General features: G+C 36.1%; 1 protein-coding gene across 4 annotated transcripts in view; it reads left to right on the top strand.

The window, feature by feature from the left end:
- Positions 1 to 18,505, top strand: part of sntg1 (syntrophin gamma 1) — a 290,079-nt gene that overhangs the window by 220,774 nt on the left and 50,800 nt on the right. For all 4 annotated transcript variants that reach the window (XM_008114859.3, XM_008114861.3, XM_062980382.1 and 1 more), the window contains one exon: positions 2,091 to 2,129. In XM_008114859.3, coding sequence (XP_008113066.1) covers positions 2,091 to 2,129 — 39 coding nt within the window. The remainder of the gene's footprint in view (positions 1 to 2,090; positions 2,130 to 18,505) is intronic.

Here is an 18,505-nt window from a genome sequence, read left to right as displayed (position 1 = left end):
AATATAAATTTCAGGTGTTTGAGGGCTTCTGATTCTATGGATATTATGAAAGACCTATTAGATTTTCTATGCTGCATACATTAAATTATGTTATCATTCTTATGATAAATCATATCATCTTGGTCACAGGCCATGTTTTTGAAGATAGTACACACTGACTGCAAGTCACATTGTGAGATACAAATCTTTCAGATGAGCTTGAGAGCATTGCTTTGTAGCAACTCCTGTTTTTAAGGAGAGGTCAATTCAGAATGTGGTGCTGGGGACTCCTGACTGACCTTGTGACCATTACTGTGATGTACATCACAGTTCTTGCTGGAAAAGTTTGGAATTCAGTGCCATTAGTATGCTGATGACATGCAACTATAGATGAAATAATCATTTCAATTTAATGTCAAGGAAGCTGTTCTATTTCAAATTATTTTTTGATCCTAGCAATTAACTAGATGTGAGTGAATAAACTGAATCTTAGTCCAGAGAATTCTCATCAGAAAAAAACATATTTCAATCGATGGTACTATGACTCTGATAAAAAATTATATGTTAGTGGAAGCAAGTCATAAAAAGTTTTACAATGATACAAAAATATTTAGATTAAAAATAAAGTGTTTAATAAGAAATCTCTGTAATGAAGCTACTTGTTGATCTGAAAAATTAACTGTCATGTCTTCTGAGCTGCTAAAATGTAAGTGTTTATATGATGCACAATATCTGCTGTGACATTGCGCTGTCATGACCCTGTGGCAGTTCATTGACAGTTCACTAATTCCACAAGCTGATGTAGGTCATCTTAGCAAAAGAGCATTGTAGACCACCATTCTTATACCATCACGTGGCTACCATCTCACTTGATATTTTTCATGAAAGATAGTACAGTAGAACAGTAGCTTTATTTGATTTCTCATCACCCTATAAGTTCTCACAACCTTGCCTTGACTCATCTTGGAGAGATCAGCACTGACATTTTTACTTCTAGATATTCTCCCCAAAATTTGCCAGGCTCTATTCCTTCATATATACAGAGGTCTTCACTTTTCAAAATGCGAAGCATGAAAATCTTTATATAGAGGGAGATCAAATTCCTGGTCAGGATTCAAGGAGAATCAGGAAAGCATTTCTTTCTTTATGCTGGGGGGTTTTCAGGCTCCAGATGAAGAGGACATTTAAAAGCATAAGTCACTGAACAAATCTTTTTAACAAGTCTTTCTATGCCCTCTCACCCTCCCTTTTCCTCCTTATCAGTTTATCCAGAATTTTAGTAGCATTTGGACTGAGGTAATGATGACAGAGGGCCGAAGAACCCAGCTTTTGTCATTCAGGTGCAAGAAGTGATTTTGCTGTAAACAAAATGATAAACTCTAAGCTGAGAAAGAATGGGTTTTTACTCTAGCCAATGCTGGCAGTAGATATTTCCATAATCCTTTACTCAGTATGGGTGAACAATAAAACAAGATAGAAAGGTGGAAAGTAGATAAGTCTTTCTCACCAGCTCTGTCTGTCCCCCCCCCCCCCCATTTTTATAAAGCATAGATCTTTAAATTTGATTGCCAACATGCAAACCATCAGAAAAGTGGAGGTTGGGAAATGAAAAAGTAATCCTTGGATACATTTGGGAAGAAACTCTCCAATGGTCTTTAGAAACTTGAAATGATTTTTAGTGCATTTATCCACAGATTGCCTGACCTGATTGTTAGTTTTAGCAAAAAAAAAATATATCTCTGAAACTTATTCAACATCATTGCTATTCTGTGGTGCAAGGAATTATTCCAGTCTTACTGCTACTGGTACCAAATTTTCTGTTAAGGAAGTAATGCTTAGGAACACATCAACTTCATTAAAATTAATGTACCTGTATTTTGGTAATGCAGTGTGACTTGAATGACATCCAAATCTGGGTATATGCCAAGCACTTGTATTTTTTATCAGTTAGTGTTCAAAATTTTGGAATTCTGGAGGAAATTTATGCAGCAGGTATCTTCAGCAGGGAATCCAGGTACTAAAACAACTGATACTACAATGTCAGTTGTGGCGTACTGTGACGTGAGAGGATGTGCTAATTTATTAACCAAATCCTCTATTTGCTTTTACAGATTAAAAAAATCAATAGGAATTTTCCTGTAAACCAGCAGGTAAGAGATGAAAATATATTTTAAAATTTTAATTTACAATTGGTCTGTATTTAGTGAATGACTTAGAAAGCACTGCTGTTGTGGTTTGTTGTTGTTGATGGTGCTGCTTCTGTCATTGTGTTTACACAATGAGTTAGACATCTGTTTACACATATGAACTGATTATATATGTTCCCTCGGTATATAAGGACTACTTTTATGTGATTAACATGCAAATGGCAGTAAAGACTATAAAATTACTATATCCAAGGATGCTGTTAAATTCCATTCTGGTATCTGGAGTACTAGTTTAACTGGTTCTGTTTCCAAATTAGAGCCAACTGATTGGGAATTCTATTTTTTATATACAGTAGAGTCTCACTAATCCAAGCTAAACGGGCCGGCAGAAGCTTGGATAAGCGAATATCTTGGACTATAAGGACTGATCAAGGAAAAGCCTATTAAACATCAAATTAGGTTATGATTTTACAAATTAAGCACCAAAACATCATGTTATACAACAAATTTGACAGAAAAAGTAGTTCAATACGCAGCAATGTTATGTTGTAATTACTGTATTTACGAATTTAGCGCCAAAATATCACGATATATTGGAAACATTGACTACAAAAATGGCTTGGATTATCCAGAGGCTTGGACAAGCGAGGTTTGGATTAGTGAGACTCTACTATATTAAAAAAACATGTGTAGAGTGTTTTGTATGTACAATTAGCTTTTTTCCCTTCATGCCCACTGTGAAATCTATAGAAAAGGCCAATCCTATTGGAATGCATGATTGCCTCAGGGATTTTCTCAGTAGCATTCTTCTTGTTTGTATTAGGAAAAAATGCAAGTATATCATATTTTAGTTATGCAGATGATTTACTGATGTATAGAAATGTAAAATACAAAATAAACTGAATATGGATGCATCTCATATGTAGTCCCATCATGTTTGCTCAAATGTTGTATTGATTACACACATAAGCATTGGTACGTGATATAAAGGGAAGGAATGATGAATAAACAGAGGGTGCTGCCAGCTGCAGAAGCGTATGTTCTAATTACAGAAATAATTTTAAAATTTTCATAGCTATAATGAAACTTGAACCATGGGATGAGAAAGAAATGGGATAATTAATGTCATTCTTAAAAAAAATCTTTAACAGAAAGGACAGCTGAGATCTAGAAATGTGTGTGAAGCAATATTTTATGCAGAGTAAAATATTTTGATTATTTTCTGTATGCTAGTATGTTGCATGTGCTGTTATGGTTCTAAGTGGGCACTGTTGCATTGCACATTCTTTTTTTCTTTTAAAAATATTTTTATTTAGTTAGATGTAAATAATTTGTAACAATGTCACCATTTCATACATACAATGATATATTATTATTATTTACCCTATATGACACATTCTATTGATTACATTCCTTTACAATTCTATACATCTATTACTTATCCCTATCCATTTCCCCTCTCCCTCTTCCTCCCTCCCCCTCCCTCCAGGAAGAGTTATGACTCTACTCAATGGTTTATGTTATTGGTTTGATCATGAAGATTTTTTGGTTCAGTTCCTTATATTTTTCTTTCCTTTTCGCTCTCACTAAGAGCTCTTTCCACTTCAACTCCCAATTTTCCTTTGGATGACCATTCATATATTTTGTTCTCCTTTCAGTTATGTAGTCTTGGAACATATACTCTGATAAATAGTCAAGCCATTTTTAAATTCCCATTTCCTTTCATCTTGCCATCCTAAGGCAACTGTTGCTTGGGTAGCTGCTATCATATATTTTGCAATTTCGATCTGGACCTTATTCCTCCCATTGCCTACCATTTGTTGGGTAAAGAATGGTTTTCTGTTTAGTTTGAATTTTCTCCCTAGTAATTCTTCTATCTCATCCTTAATCTTTTAATAGAAATTTTGTAACTTTTCACAGTCCAACCACATATGGACAAACCTTTCAATTCCCCCATATTTATGCCAACAGAATTATGATTTTTTTTTGTAATGTGGGCCAGTTGGTGTGGGGGCCAATACCATTTTGTCAATTTTTTACATTGTGTTTCCTTAATCCTTTAATTTTTAATTTCCCTAATTGCTCTTATCCAATTCTCAATCTTATTCTCCTTACAGTTTAATTTGTCTTTTCATACCTCTAACAAAGTTATGTTTCGTATTGTATTTTTTCAATTATTTTTATATATAAATCCCCAATTCCTTTCCCCTTCTCCAATTTCCTTTTTAAATTTTGTTCTAAGTCTGCTTCTGGGTTTTCCTTTCTTTTTTATTCCATAATCCTCTGCCTTATTTTGTGTCCGCACCTATTCTTTAATTCATCCCATTTTAATTGTTCCACCAGAGTTGAATAACTCACCAATTCTTGTCATTCTATTATGTTTCATATTATTTATCAATTTTCTGTATATCTGATTTTTTTATTCTCTATTAGTCCTATTGGGAGGAGGTGAGGTTCTCATATTCTTTGTGCACGGTCCGAACCGAACCTCCTCCAAGGTAAACTAAACCACCTAAACTGGGCTCTACAGGCCAATGGATATTCCACCATGGATATCAGAAGAGCTGTAAGACCAAGAGCAGGCCAGGAGAGTAAAGACAAAGATCCACCCAGAGGAAAGGTGTTCTTATCATACATCAAGGGAACCACTGACCGCATAGGCAAACTGATGAAGAAACACAACCTACAAACTATCTACAAAGAAAAGAAAATCCAACAAATGCTACAGTCAGCGAAGGACAAGAGGGATCCTCTCACCTCTGCAGGAGTCTACTGTATACCATGCAGCTGTGGACAAGTCTACATAGGGGCCACCAAACGCAGCGCACAAACACGAGTCAAAGAACATGAAAGGCACTGCAGACTAACTCAACCAGAGAAATCAGCCGTAGCAGAGCACCTGATGAACCAACCTGGACACAGTATATTATTTGAGAACACAGAAATGCTTGACCACTCCAACAACTATCATGTCAGACTACACCGAGAAGCCATTGAAATTCACAAGCATGTGGACAACTTCAACAGAAAGGAGGAAACCATGAAAATGAACAAAATCTGGCTACCAGTATTTAAAAACTCAAAAATCAGAACAGTAAATAAGAAGCAACACTCTGAGACATGGGAACTAGAGGCAGCTAACAAAGGATGCCCCCAGGCAGAAAGTAGCCAATAGATGAAGACATTCCATGCAAATTAGGGTGATTAACTGCAACATTCACACTGGCCTCCAACTGACAAGGGTTCTTCCCTCATCCTGGATTTCCCACAGATATATATAAACATTCCTTGCTGAGTTTCTCCATACCTCACAACCTCTGAGGATGCCTGCCATAGATGTGGGTGAAACGTCAGGAGATAATACTTCTAGAACATGGCCATACAGCCCGGAAAACATACAACAACTCATAGAATGTATTATTACCATGTTGAATAATATTATAAACACCTCACTGTCATCCTTCCACAACTCCCCAGCCTATAGAGCATTATTGTCATGCTACCAATACAAAGCTCAGATTCAAAAGCAATACTAAAAGGCCAGAGAGAAAGGAGAGATTTCCATTTCTTTCAGAGGAATAAGATTCTATTAGAAAATGTCAAGGTGACATATGAGAACATCTATATTTGGCTGGCCAAGTTGGGACAAAAAACAGGTGTGCCTCAGTTTCTTGGAACACATTTTGGAGCAGCTGTTTATCAGTGACAGAAAATGTCAGCATTTGTGAGAGATGGAAATAATGGTCATTGGTAGTGAATTCAAGAAGTTACCTAGGTTTGTCCAAATAATTGTTGTACAACTATACAGAACCTCATCCCTCCAACTTTCAAAATTCCTTTGCTTTTACTCCCCCAACTTTTGAAAAAGATAAAAAAATGAACTTCTACTGTGAACAACTCAGAGATACAGTAATATTCTAGATCCTTAAACATCCTTGATTTAATGGGGAAATCCCGACTTCTATTTACTTCTTCTCCAATTAATAGTCAAACAATTTATTTTTCTTATTTCAATTCCCCAGAGTCCATGTGAGCCTCTAGGGAGATAAAAATGAGAGTAAGAGTTTGTTCAGTCTTTACTGACTGTGGTCAGTGAACTAAGAAAATATTATTTGGTGAATTGAACTGAAATGCTCAAAGCTAAACAAGTGTGAAAAGTTATATTTCTGTTTAAAACTGTGCATTGGCATTAATGTTAGTTGTTGCTAAAACACAACACCCTTCCTTATTTACTGTGGAAAATGAAGTGAAAATATAATAGAATCATACAGTTGGAAGAGACCTCATGGGCAATCCAGTCCAAGCCCCTGCCAAGAAGCAGGAAAATTGCATTCAAAGCACCCCCGACAGATGGTTGCACAAGCAGTCAAAGTCATGAACAAGCAAAGGACATGCTGGGAAGAACCTGCCATGATTACAACAGTGGGACAGACCACGCTTTTTTGAAGCCCTTCTCCAGGATTAGATATACTGGTTCTCCCCAAAACAAGCAAAGCAATCACACTCATGGTATGGAAAGACCAAATATTCATGCATTAATGCATTTCAAAATGAGGTATACCTGTGGTTCCCAATCTTTGGTCCTTCGGGTATTTTTGACATCAGTTCCAGAATTCTTTAGTTTGCCAAGCTGGTGGGAACATCTAGGAATTGAAGTTCCAAACACCTGGGGGACTGAAAGTCCCATTGAGATAGGCAATAACAAACCAGAAACAATAGTGGAATTTCTTGTTACTTCTAGAGTGGAATAACTGCTCAGGGATTCTGTGCTGTCTGAATATAAATTGATGTTTACAGTTTCTTCTAGAAGTTACCCTCTTCCATTGAGGATTGCCAGGAAAATTTTATTTTTTATTTTGTGTCAAAAGCACTGCGTAGGTAGGATTGTCAGGAAAATGGGTCCATACATGACCAAACCAGATGGATGCAGGCAAAGCAGTCAGAGGCAGACAAAGTTAGAAGTTATGCTCACTGGCTGCTCTGATATTACCAGAGTGGATAGAGCTCTCCTGACTACCACAGATAAAGCATGATGATGTTGTCTTGGCAGGGCATTAAAGGCATTTGAAAGGAGGGGAAAAGACAGGAATGAAAAAAGTACAATCCAATACAAAATTCTTCTTCTGCACTCTTTAAATAAACAGGGATTATAGTGCTGTTCCTATCCATAGGTATTTTCATTAGGGAAATGGTTCATCAGTTGTACCCATTGCAGGAGCGGCCCTAGGTTTTTTTTAGTATGTAAGCAAACCTAGGGCCGCACCCCCCCAAAATTACGCCCCCCCAACTTACTGATGGTGGCAGTGGTGGTGGCGGCAGCGGCGGCGGCGAGATGTCGCGAAATCTTGTGAGAATACCAAGTACTTCCTTGTTCCGTGGCGAGTGACCCAATGGTTGCTGCTGCCGCCACCGCCGCCACCACTTCAAGTGTGCCCAGCAAGGGCTGCGCCCAAAGCGGCAGCTTCATGGGCCTCCATAAAGAACCGGGCCTGACCCATTGCTAAATTGGGGGGGGGGGGTGTGATTAGGAATAGATCCTCTGTTGTGATTCTTTCATACATCTCTGGGTATACCTAACAAATATCTGGGCTGAAAAAGAAGATCCACAAATATTTCTAATGCAGAATAATAGCTTCCAACTTATCTTATCAACCTTATCAAAGCAAGATTAAGCAGGATATTCTAATTTATCTAAAAATGCTTTCACATAAAATACATCAATAGGAATTTCACCATTACCTTTGAATAAACATAAACAGTCAAATCAATTTCTGTATACAGGGTCAAATAGCCTAAAGAGGTGTGGGCACACAAGCATATGTAGTGCATGAAAGAGATATAGTTGACTCTGATTTTGATCCTGATTTTAAATTTTTTCCATAACTGTTTCTCCTCAAATTGTCAACACAACATCTCTTGTCTAACAGTTATTACAATTTCAACCAAGGATATCTCTCTTATTTCACCATCTGTCGTCAAAGAACATAGTGATCAGGCTCATTATGAGGAGAAAAGCACTAGGTTGAAACAGCTATTGCTAAGTGTATATAAAAACACATAGGGGAGCTGGGTTCTTGCTGTTAAATTAAGCAGAAGTGCACACCAGGGTGTCAATTATGCTGTGATAATTCCTACATATTGCGCTGTCAGCTATCTGCACAGATAAACATTGATTATTTGTGCATAGATTTGAGGTTGAATTTTTTTATTATTGCATGTTTACTTGTTTTTTATTTAAGGAAATGGAAAATTCTAAGGAGTTGTAAAAAGAAACATAAGGAAGATGTAATGCAATTACATTCACTGCCACTTTAGATTCTTTTTGACATTGTTATTTCTTCAATTTGTGGTTCTTTATAGTTCTCACATTTTGAGATGTCATAGCTTTATCAATGGCTATCTGAATTGTTTCCCATGCATGTTGCAAATGTTCTGGAAGCTTTTAAGCACAGTAAACTTGTTTTTAAAATCTGTAGGACCACTTCTTGTATTAATCTTCACTTTATTAAACAGATGTACAGCTGAGGCGTGATCATGCTTGTTAACTATATGTTTAGAATTATATTTGGCAAGTGGGCTTACCAACAGATGGGTAGGCTTAATATCTGCTGTGTATGTTGGCATACAAGTGTAGTGTACTGTTGATAAACCAGTGGAAAGTAATTAAGTGGGCTGTTGGAGATTCAAAGTAGAAAGAAAAGAAGCCCTCTTCGGGGTAGAAGGGCGGAATATAAATACTGCAAATAAATAAATAAATAATCATTATATTCAATCTTATGTTTTATCAGACCTAACCAGATGTGGTTTCAATTTCATTTTTAAATTTAACCTAATCTTTTTAAAAATACCAGTAGGATTATAATGGTGATAATTACCAGATTTCAGCAGGTGTAAAGGCAAAAAAATAAATTCTTCCTTCCTAAGCAGTCCTGTGGAAGATCCTTTCTCCAAAGTTGCTATTTGCATTGGGATTAAATCCCCCATTGAACTGTGGAATCCAGGATCGTTAAGAAGGTTGTATGTCTACATCGATTCCCTGATATATATCACCCATCAGACACCAAAGCTGCCATTATCACTAAATCACATCAAAAACCACAATGGAGGCAAATGCTGATACATGGAAAAGTCATTTATTAGAGCAGTGTTCTTCTATCTAAAAGATATTTAAACTTTTAGCATGCTGTGAAGTGTGTTTTGGGGATATAGGAAATAACTTAGCCATTCTTTGTCTCAAATCAATTTAGGATTTATCACATGCAACATACTATAAACATGGAAGATAAACTACCGGTACTGAAAATTATCAAAAGTGTGCTAGAAAATTATGATTTGCAAGGTCACTGAAATTAATTTAAATTGACACACATGCACTCCCAGTTGATTTTCTGTGTAATCTCAGAATTGTTAATTAATCAAGAAAGAAAATGCTGAGGAAGACTATGTGAAGATTGTTCTTTCTAGATCTGCATCAGTTTAAAAACATTAATGGGAAAATATGATACAGATACTTAAAATCCAAGTGCATCGGTTTTTTAAAAAACTCATAGCACAGTCGAAATATGCTTCATATGTTTGATATTCTCTTTTTGGACTCTGGAAACAAGAGTTTCAATCACTTCTCAGCCATAGAAATCCGTGGATGACCTTGGGCAAGTGGTAGACACTCAACCTCAGAGAAAGGCAAAGACAACAACTCTTTCTGTACAACTCTTACCAAAAAATTTTTAGACTCACCATAAATTGGAAATGAGTTAAAAGCATACAACAATTATCTATTTGACATTTGGAGATTCTATATGTGATATTCTCTCACCTGATGTTCAACTTTGTTAGTTCATTCCTTGGTCTGTTTCAGCTGACAAAGTTTGCTTCCTTTGATCATTTTTTTTGTCTCTTTACATGTAAATATTTATTCTTGTATTTTCTTGGTCTCCTTCCAAATCTTTTCTATATTTTCTCACAAAATCCTTCACATTTTGGACCAGGTCCATTCTGAATCTTTGGTCTCTCAGTCCTCCCAATTTTTCCATTCTGAAAGGGCTTCTGTTTCAACATATCTGCCAAAAGACATAGCCTTTTTTGTATATATTTATTGTTAGCATCTCCTTATAAATAATCATCTCTTTTCCATCCACCTTCAATTTTATCTCAAAGTGCAGGATTGAACCTAATCCTTTTTGCAGAAATAGATAATTACATGTCTTGGCCAATTTCTTACACTCGCCAACTTAGAATTTGTTCCATAGCCCCTCCCCCCCAATTGATTGATTTCTTTTTTTCCCTCCCTCCCCCCAAAAATCCCAAGACAACAATTAATTGTATTCTTATATTTTCTTGTGGATTTTCCATGACTGATTTGAATTTTAAATAATATTCTTTCTCCCTCATTCATTCTATTCATCCATTGTTTCAGTTTTCAGCTCCAGCTTCACAATTTTCTTATTTATCATATCTACAGTATTTTTCTTTTCCCAAAATTATTTCACTACTATTACATTTGTAGTTGCTAGGCCAGGGGTCCTCAACTTAAGGACCACAGGTCGGATGTGGCCCACCAAGGTCATTTATCTGTCCTCTGACCTAAACCTTAGGCTTAGGGTTGCCCTAAGTCTGAAACAACTTAAAGGCACACAGCAACAACACTCCTGATTAACTTCACAATTTTATCAGCTAAAGCTGGCCCACACTTCCCATTGAAATACTGATATGTTTGTGTTGGTCGTCATTTAAAATATTGCATTGCGTTTTCATGCTTTTTTGTACTACAAATAAGATATGTGCATAGGAATTCATTCCTGTTTTTTTTTCAAACAATAGTACCTGTGCTAGGCAGTTGCACAAGTTTAGTCCATTCAGTCTGTAATCATTTCTCCAGAAATTTGTTTATGTCCACCAGAACCTTTTCTAATCTCATAAATCTCCAATGAACCGTATTCTGACAGTATGGAACATTTAATTATGTGTTTGTTTATTCATTCATTTAACATAGTTGAGTAGCTTCTACACCCCTAAGCAATCATGACTAGTGTGCTCTCAAGAATGATCATGCACCAGCTTTTCCCATATGGATTTTTGGACTTCTTTTTTTATTATTAACATTCAATTATTGTTATGTGATATACCAAAGTAATTGGCATATGAACAGTTCCTCTATTCAGGTGCAAAGCAGAATTGAATCCAGTGTATTGACAGAAACAAACAATTACTACTAATGTGTTATCGAAAGACATACAACAACCAATTACTACTAATTTGAACATATTGCCTGAAAATGTATGCCTGGCTCTTTTTATGCCTTTAAGGTGAAACGTTTCAATACATTACAGGAAGAAATAAACCTACAGGTTGTTATGACAGGTTAAATTGCCATGTAAATAAAATAAGCTTCTTTGACATCCCCTTTGAAACCACATAATATCTGCCACTAAATATTGGTGGGGAAGGGGCTGTCATTAAAAAAATCTTGACACTGAGAATGGAAATCTAGCAAGATATTTACATTTGATACTTAGTTTATGGCAGAATGGTTAAGCTTTCAGCATCTGTTTGTGAACAGAAACAAATTTGAAGTTCATAATATAATATGCACGGGATCTGGCATTATTTTATTTTCTCATTATATTAGAGTATTGAAGAAGTGTCAAGTAATAATGAATAAATTCAACCTATTGCCCCAAAGCTCCAAATATATAGCTGAATACAACAGTCATGTTGTTTATTGTGGGAGCTCAGGGAATGAGAAAGAACTAGAGCCTTAAATCAATGCAATTTAAAGTCTTAGTTATTGATCTGATTGTGAAATATGGTGTACATCCACCTATAAGTTCGCCTAGCTCATAAAATTTATAATCTTCAGACCTCCTGATCTTGCAGTGTTTTCCCCAAAATATGCCCATACTTTTTAAATAGCTAAGAATGGATTTACATCTATAAATAGAATTAGAATATATAGGTAATTGAAATATAGAAATAAGTGTTCTTATTGAACTAAACAAGTATTTCAGAATGCTTTACCACTATAAGGCACTGATATTTCAGAAAACGGGAATGTGTGGTCAAGTGTTGCAGCCCTGCCACCTATGTGAATTCTTTCCCCCAAGATGAACAGCTAATTAGTCCAAATATAGCTCAGCCAACAGGAAACAATCAACTAATTAAAAGTTTATTAAATAAAAGAGTGCTCTCTAGAAACAGCTAGTTCAAAAATACATTCAAATTTAAAGAGTACAGAAGTATTTCCAATGTATACATAAAAGTCAAATGCAAAAGTAAATCCAAAGTATAAGCTTCAAAAGTCATTCCAAAATATAAGTTACAATCAGAGTATTCTTGAGGCTGCAATAAACAAAGTCCTGCACTGACAATAAAGCCAAAATCCACAAAACTTAGACCAAGAACTATATCCAAATGAGATTCCCCAATCCCAAACAGGAAAACATTATATGAAAACAAGGCCAGAATCTGCAATCACAGAGCACAAGGAAAAGGTGACTTTCTTCAGAAAATACAAAGTTGCTTTCACACCAAGCAATCCAAGGGGTTATTTTAAGAAACCAAATTGGTTCCTATGGAGACAATCTCTAACTAACACCTGGAATCCCTCTGTTTATATTTCAAATACTGAGAAAACCTTAATTGCCACTATCTTGCTGTAACTGAAGACACTGAATTATGGGCAACAATCTGGTGTCTTCCAACTCCCTCACATCTTTCCCTGGATCAGGGAGAGCCTCTGGAAGCAGAGCCTCTGGCAGCATTTCATGTGAAACATCCTCACTAAAAGGCAGATCTTTCTATAAAACAATTCCCATCATCCAGGGAAGAACTACTTTCTCCCTTAGGCACCACAGAAGTGGTGGGCTCCAATTCAGGAGCACAATCAGGCCTCAACATCAAGCAATGTTTGACTGGATCTGTTGCAAATGCAACAAAGCTCATAGTAGCTAGCTGTTTCATGCTCATAATCTGTATTATGGTCAAGATGACAAAAGTAATTAAGGAGGAGGGTGAAACAAGTCAGAAGAGTCTAAAGCACCTTGATTTTGCTTGATCCTCCAAAAAGGAAGACTCTGCCCACTACTGTCTACTCTACCACTGAGTCAGTAGAGTGCAAACTGGTTTTGAACCCAGTTGGGAGCAACTTTGAACTCAGTTTGTAGCAACCCAAGTAAGCTGAGTATGAATGGGGAAAAGTGTCAAAAGAGAGAAATTTAGTCATTTTAAAAGAATCAGAATTAAGAAGATAACCGCAGTAATCAAAGATTACCCCTGCTAAATTGGGTCAGTTGGATAAAGAATCTTCTTAGGCAAGCTATAATCCTACAAGCGCATCCTTGAAAATGTTTCTATTGAAGATGTTTTGAAGGTACCCTGTTACATTAAAGATACCCTGAGTACTGATAAAACTAGACTTCTCCATTTCTCACTTATGTGACTACCATCAGATCCTTTAAATAGGTACTAGGTAGACCTTATCAAATGAAAACCATACACAATTTACCAAATACAGTAGAGTCTCACTTATCCAATGTAAACGGGCCGGCAGAATGTTGGATAAGTGAATATGTTGGATAATAAAGAGAGATAAAGAAAAAGCCTATTAAACATCAAAATAGGTTATGATTTTACAAATTAAGCACCAAAACATCATGTTATACAACAAATTTGACAGAAAAAGTAGTTCATCACACATTAATGCTATGTAGTAATTACTGTATTTACAAATTTAGCACCAAAATATCACAATGCATTGAAAACATTGACTATAAAAATGCATTGGATAATCCAGAATGCTGGATAAGTGAGTGTTGGATAAGTGAGACTCTACTGTATATACAAATTATATTATATTTAAAAGAAAAGAAAACCTATTTCATTAAATTTTTCATTGAATTTTCCTTCCTCTGCCAAACTGCTAGCTTTAACCATAAAAGGGTAATACTTCTTTTGTCAGAACCTTGCAGGAGAAGGTTCACTTTGTGTTCCCAATTTTCCATATAGCTAAAAAAAAAAGTAGAGATAAATAACATTCTCTAGGACCAGAACTGACATTCCTATAGGTAGTGAGCCAGATCTTCCATGTCAGTTGCACCCAATATACAGAGTCTGTTTGATACTTGAGTTCCCTGGAATCTTCTTGTGGCCTTATTGTGCTTATCTGTTCAAATCAGAGATGGGTCAATTGGTCAGTTAGAATTTAATTCTTCTTGACATTTATTTGTTGACCCAATTTATACTTTCTGGTGTTTAGGAAGAAGAAGGAGCCATTGGAGCCAAGGACTTTGAAGTTCCATTTATTCAGTATTGGCATATGTGGTGCTCATTCTTAGAAAGTATTGGGGTTGTGTATGTTTTTACTAGATTAAAAAAAATCTCATTAACATTTTATCCAATTGGGGGGAGTTTTTTGAGCTGTGGTCATGAGTATAATTAATCTACAAAGACAGCGCATTGTTTTCAGTTTCTGGTCATGATTCGTCATTCTGGCTTATCTCACAAGGTGGTTGTGAGGATAAAATATGACTGAGTTCCTCAGAAGAAGAAACAACAATTTATAAATGTTACAGATAGTTTAGAAAATTACAATGTGCCTAAAACCTAAAATACTCAATATTAGTTGATGCTGCATTGGAAGGGAAATAGATAAAAGCAATAAGAGATTAATTTCACTTCCCATCATCCATTGCAACCTAAAAACAAAAAAAACTTGAATATTTTGTAAGAAAACTCAGATTGTGAATGAGGGTGCAGAGTAAAGAGAAGAGTCCTTTAATTTTTTCTACGAATTTCAGTCTATCAAGTGAAATTCAAAATTAGAGGCAGATTGTCTGGTTTGGTGATTATGATTTTCAGGGAGAGGTGAACATGATTGCCTGGAATCTGTCAACTTCTTTTCTGGCTGAGCTTCTGCCGCTCTAACAGAGAGTACAGTCCATGAAGAAATCTACTAAACAGATCTTTTCTTATCACTCTGTCTTCCATCACCGCCTCTGAATTGTTAACCATTCCAGATATTTGCCCCCTCTCCAACACCCTTTTCTACATGCTTAACCATGCCCCTTGAAATGTTAGACTCTGACAGCTGTACACTGCTATAGCATTTCCCAGTTCTGCATTGTCTCCGATTCTTACACATTTTGATTGGAAATAGCTATACAGTTCAGATTGAACGTATAAGGGACCACTTGTGTAGATGCATATACCAATAAAGTCACCATTATTTTGGTGGATTTCTCCCATATCTTATCTACTGAAGTTAAATATTGTTACAATGTGAAGACACATATTAATATGGAATACAACACCTGGAACGTGCATCAGTGGATTGAGGAAGCATCCTGCTGGATCAGGCCAACGGCTGTATTAGTCTAATATTGCCAGCCACTCTGTGCCTCTGGAAAACATGCAAAAATGAAACAATGCTTTCTCTCAATCCTTGCTTCACCCCTGTCGAAATTGGGATAAATACTACTTCTGATCCTGGAGATCCTGGAGGCATATCACCATCATAACTAGTAATTATTACACTGACAACCTAATCATCCATGAATTGGTTCAATCCACATTTAAATGCAACTGAGGCAGTGGTCATCAAATCATCTTGCAGCAGTGAATTCTTTAAATTAGTTATTCACTGTTATTTTTCTTCCTTTTTTCTGGACTGTAACTCTTCCCAATTCTGCTAGGTATGAAAGGGGATGGGAGTTTTCTTTTGTTTTTTCTTTATAGCAGGTATATGCATAACCTAATGTGCTCCCTTATTCATCTTTTCTCCTCTGAATTCAAAGACCCCCATCACTATGAGAATCAAGATTTAATCTCTCAGCTCTATAGTACTTCTCTTATGTCATGGGTATACTTCTGCATAATGGATACATTTCATCATAGATTACTTACATTGCAGCGTCCCACTAACTGCAGTTGAACGCAATAGGCATAAACTTTGATGAAGGAACAATGTACTTGCACATTCTATGTACTGACAAAACTTTTCTTTTTATGGATGAGAGATTTGTGAGAATCTGAAAATCAAACTGCTAAATTTAGTGACAAATAGCTTCTACAGTGTAATTCTACAGAAGGCCTAGGACACAAAGACAAATGAGAAGAATTATTATAAGCAGCAAATGATCTTGCAACAGTTTCATTTCCAAGTCTGCAGATGCCTTTCCATTCATCTTCTACCCTTAAATACTAATGGCAACCTGTCTCAAAGCGAGAGATTGCCGTTTTCATTTGTCTTTTGCATCTTTTACTGCTGGAGTCATGGAATACATTTTTGAAAAGATCAGTTCTGTGCTTGTCAGGAAGAAAAATATTATGAGATGTTCAGCTGCCAGAAGTGGCCTTGAATTCATCTAACTTTGAAAGAAAGGGTAGATGAAAAATCAACATAACTTAGGAAAAGTTGATTGGAATATAGCTCAAATACTTGGGGATATTTTCCCACTGAAGCCCAGGCTGGCACTATTCTGCAATGTAATAGCAGTGGTCTCTATGGCAGAGTTGCATATCTAAATTTGAGACATAATAGTGGAGGCACAGTTCTAGAGGGAGCAACATAAATGAAATCTCTCTAAAACTCTTGTATAAAGAAACACTAAGTTATAGAAACCATTAGTGTGAGCATATTAGGCAGCTTTCCATGCTCAATAATTGACACAATGTATAGATTTTCACATTATGACTAATTAAATAATCATTCTCAGATCACATCAGAGTGAGTTTCAGAAAAAACTAATTATCTCTTTATGTGGGATAAATTCATTGGATCCCCGAAATGGTACCTGCTGTTAGATCAGCTTCAGTCTTCTTGTTAGTAGTAGTAAATATTTCTATAAACACATCTGGCTGAAATTATTGAATCAAGGCAGAAGCCCAACACATATGAACCCTTGGGGCCAGATGGTATTATACCCTGAGATCTAATAAGCATATATAAGATCCTGGTTTTCTGACAGCTGCTGCATTTTGAGTTTATTTATTGTGAAATCTAACTTAACTGCACTGGGGTATAATATCATCTGTGAATTAGCATAGTCATATTCTTCTTACTATTTTAATGCTGAGAGAGAATGTATAGAACTTTTATTCTATATTTGTTTCCACATGTGTTCACTTATATTTGTATTACAACTCATCTCCCACACTTTTATTAACCCATGAGTATGAGTACTATAGATAAATTTGATCAGTGAGTCATACATTTTTATGTTAAGGACTGAATATTGTTTGTTGGTGCAATAATAAGCTTGTCAGAGGGAGTTAGTGCATTTTATACCACATTCTCTGATATGTTAGACATGAAATAAAATAGGTTAGCTGAAAATTGTGAGGCCACTGAATTGATTTTAGTAGTCTGGGCTTTTGCAATTGTATTTTAAGTATTTTTATTTTTAAAATCACTTTGAATTTGTGTTACGAAAAAGTGCGATTTTTGTGTGTGTGTGTCATTTAATTAACTTTTGACATTTCACATTTTCTTAAGGGATACTGTTTGTAGAGTAAGCAACATTGTATTATGGTCCAAAGACCCCTTTTCTCCATAGGTTACAAGGTTTACAAGGTTAATAAGGTTAACAGCAGCCAAATGATTAGACACATAGGTAAAGGTAAAGGTTTCCCCTTAACATTAAGTCTAATCGTCTCCAACTCTGGGCGAGGGGGTTCATCTCCATCTCTAAGCCGAAGAACTGGCATTGTCCGTAGATGCCCCCAAGGTCATGTGGCCGGCAAGACTGCATGGAGACACATAATTGGATAAAATTTACAACAGTTAAAACTGCTTAAAATACAGGGTTAAAACTGTTTGATGCCATACGTGATGGCCAAAACAAAAGTTAAAAACTACCAAGGTACCAGCATGTTTTAGCCTGTATCTAAAATTTGGAATTGTCGAATTCTAACTGCCACAGAAAGAAACGTGGCAACCACCAAGGTCACATGGGGAAGATTGTCACCAAGTAGAAACTTCACATAAAGTTTCACTGGACTAGCCTGTAAGTTTCTCAGTAAGGGATTGATTATGTGTGCTTGGGCCTGTACATAGAAACAGCATATTACATCTTGCTTTGGAAAATAGAAAGTGGTATTTGACCACAGCCACGTTCTTTAAGTACTTTGCTGTGTGGAAAGGCACAACATAGTGTATGGACAGAGCACTTGGGGAACAAGATACATATGAACAGGAACATAGCTCACAAAAGACAATGTCCCAGTCTCTATTTGATTGATTTGAGAGCCATATCAAAGCCCAGATGAGTTAAGAGCAATGTGGAAAGATGTGATGAAGGAGACTTTCTTAGAATTTATCTTACACCAGCTGTTTATTCATCCTAAGTTAAGTGAGGAATCAGACTGGATCCTAGACTGAAAAC

This window comes from Anolis carolinensis, chromosome 4 (assembly GCF_035594765.1).
Source record: "Anolis carolinensis isolate JA03-04 chromosome 4, rAnoCar3.1.pri, whole genome shotgun sequence".
Taxonomy (NCBI): domain Eukaryota; kingdom Metazoa; phylum Chordata; class Lepidosauria; order Squamata; family Dactyloidae; genus Anolis; species Anolis carolinensis.
This window is presented reverse-complemented; position numbering and strand designations above follow the sequence as displayed.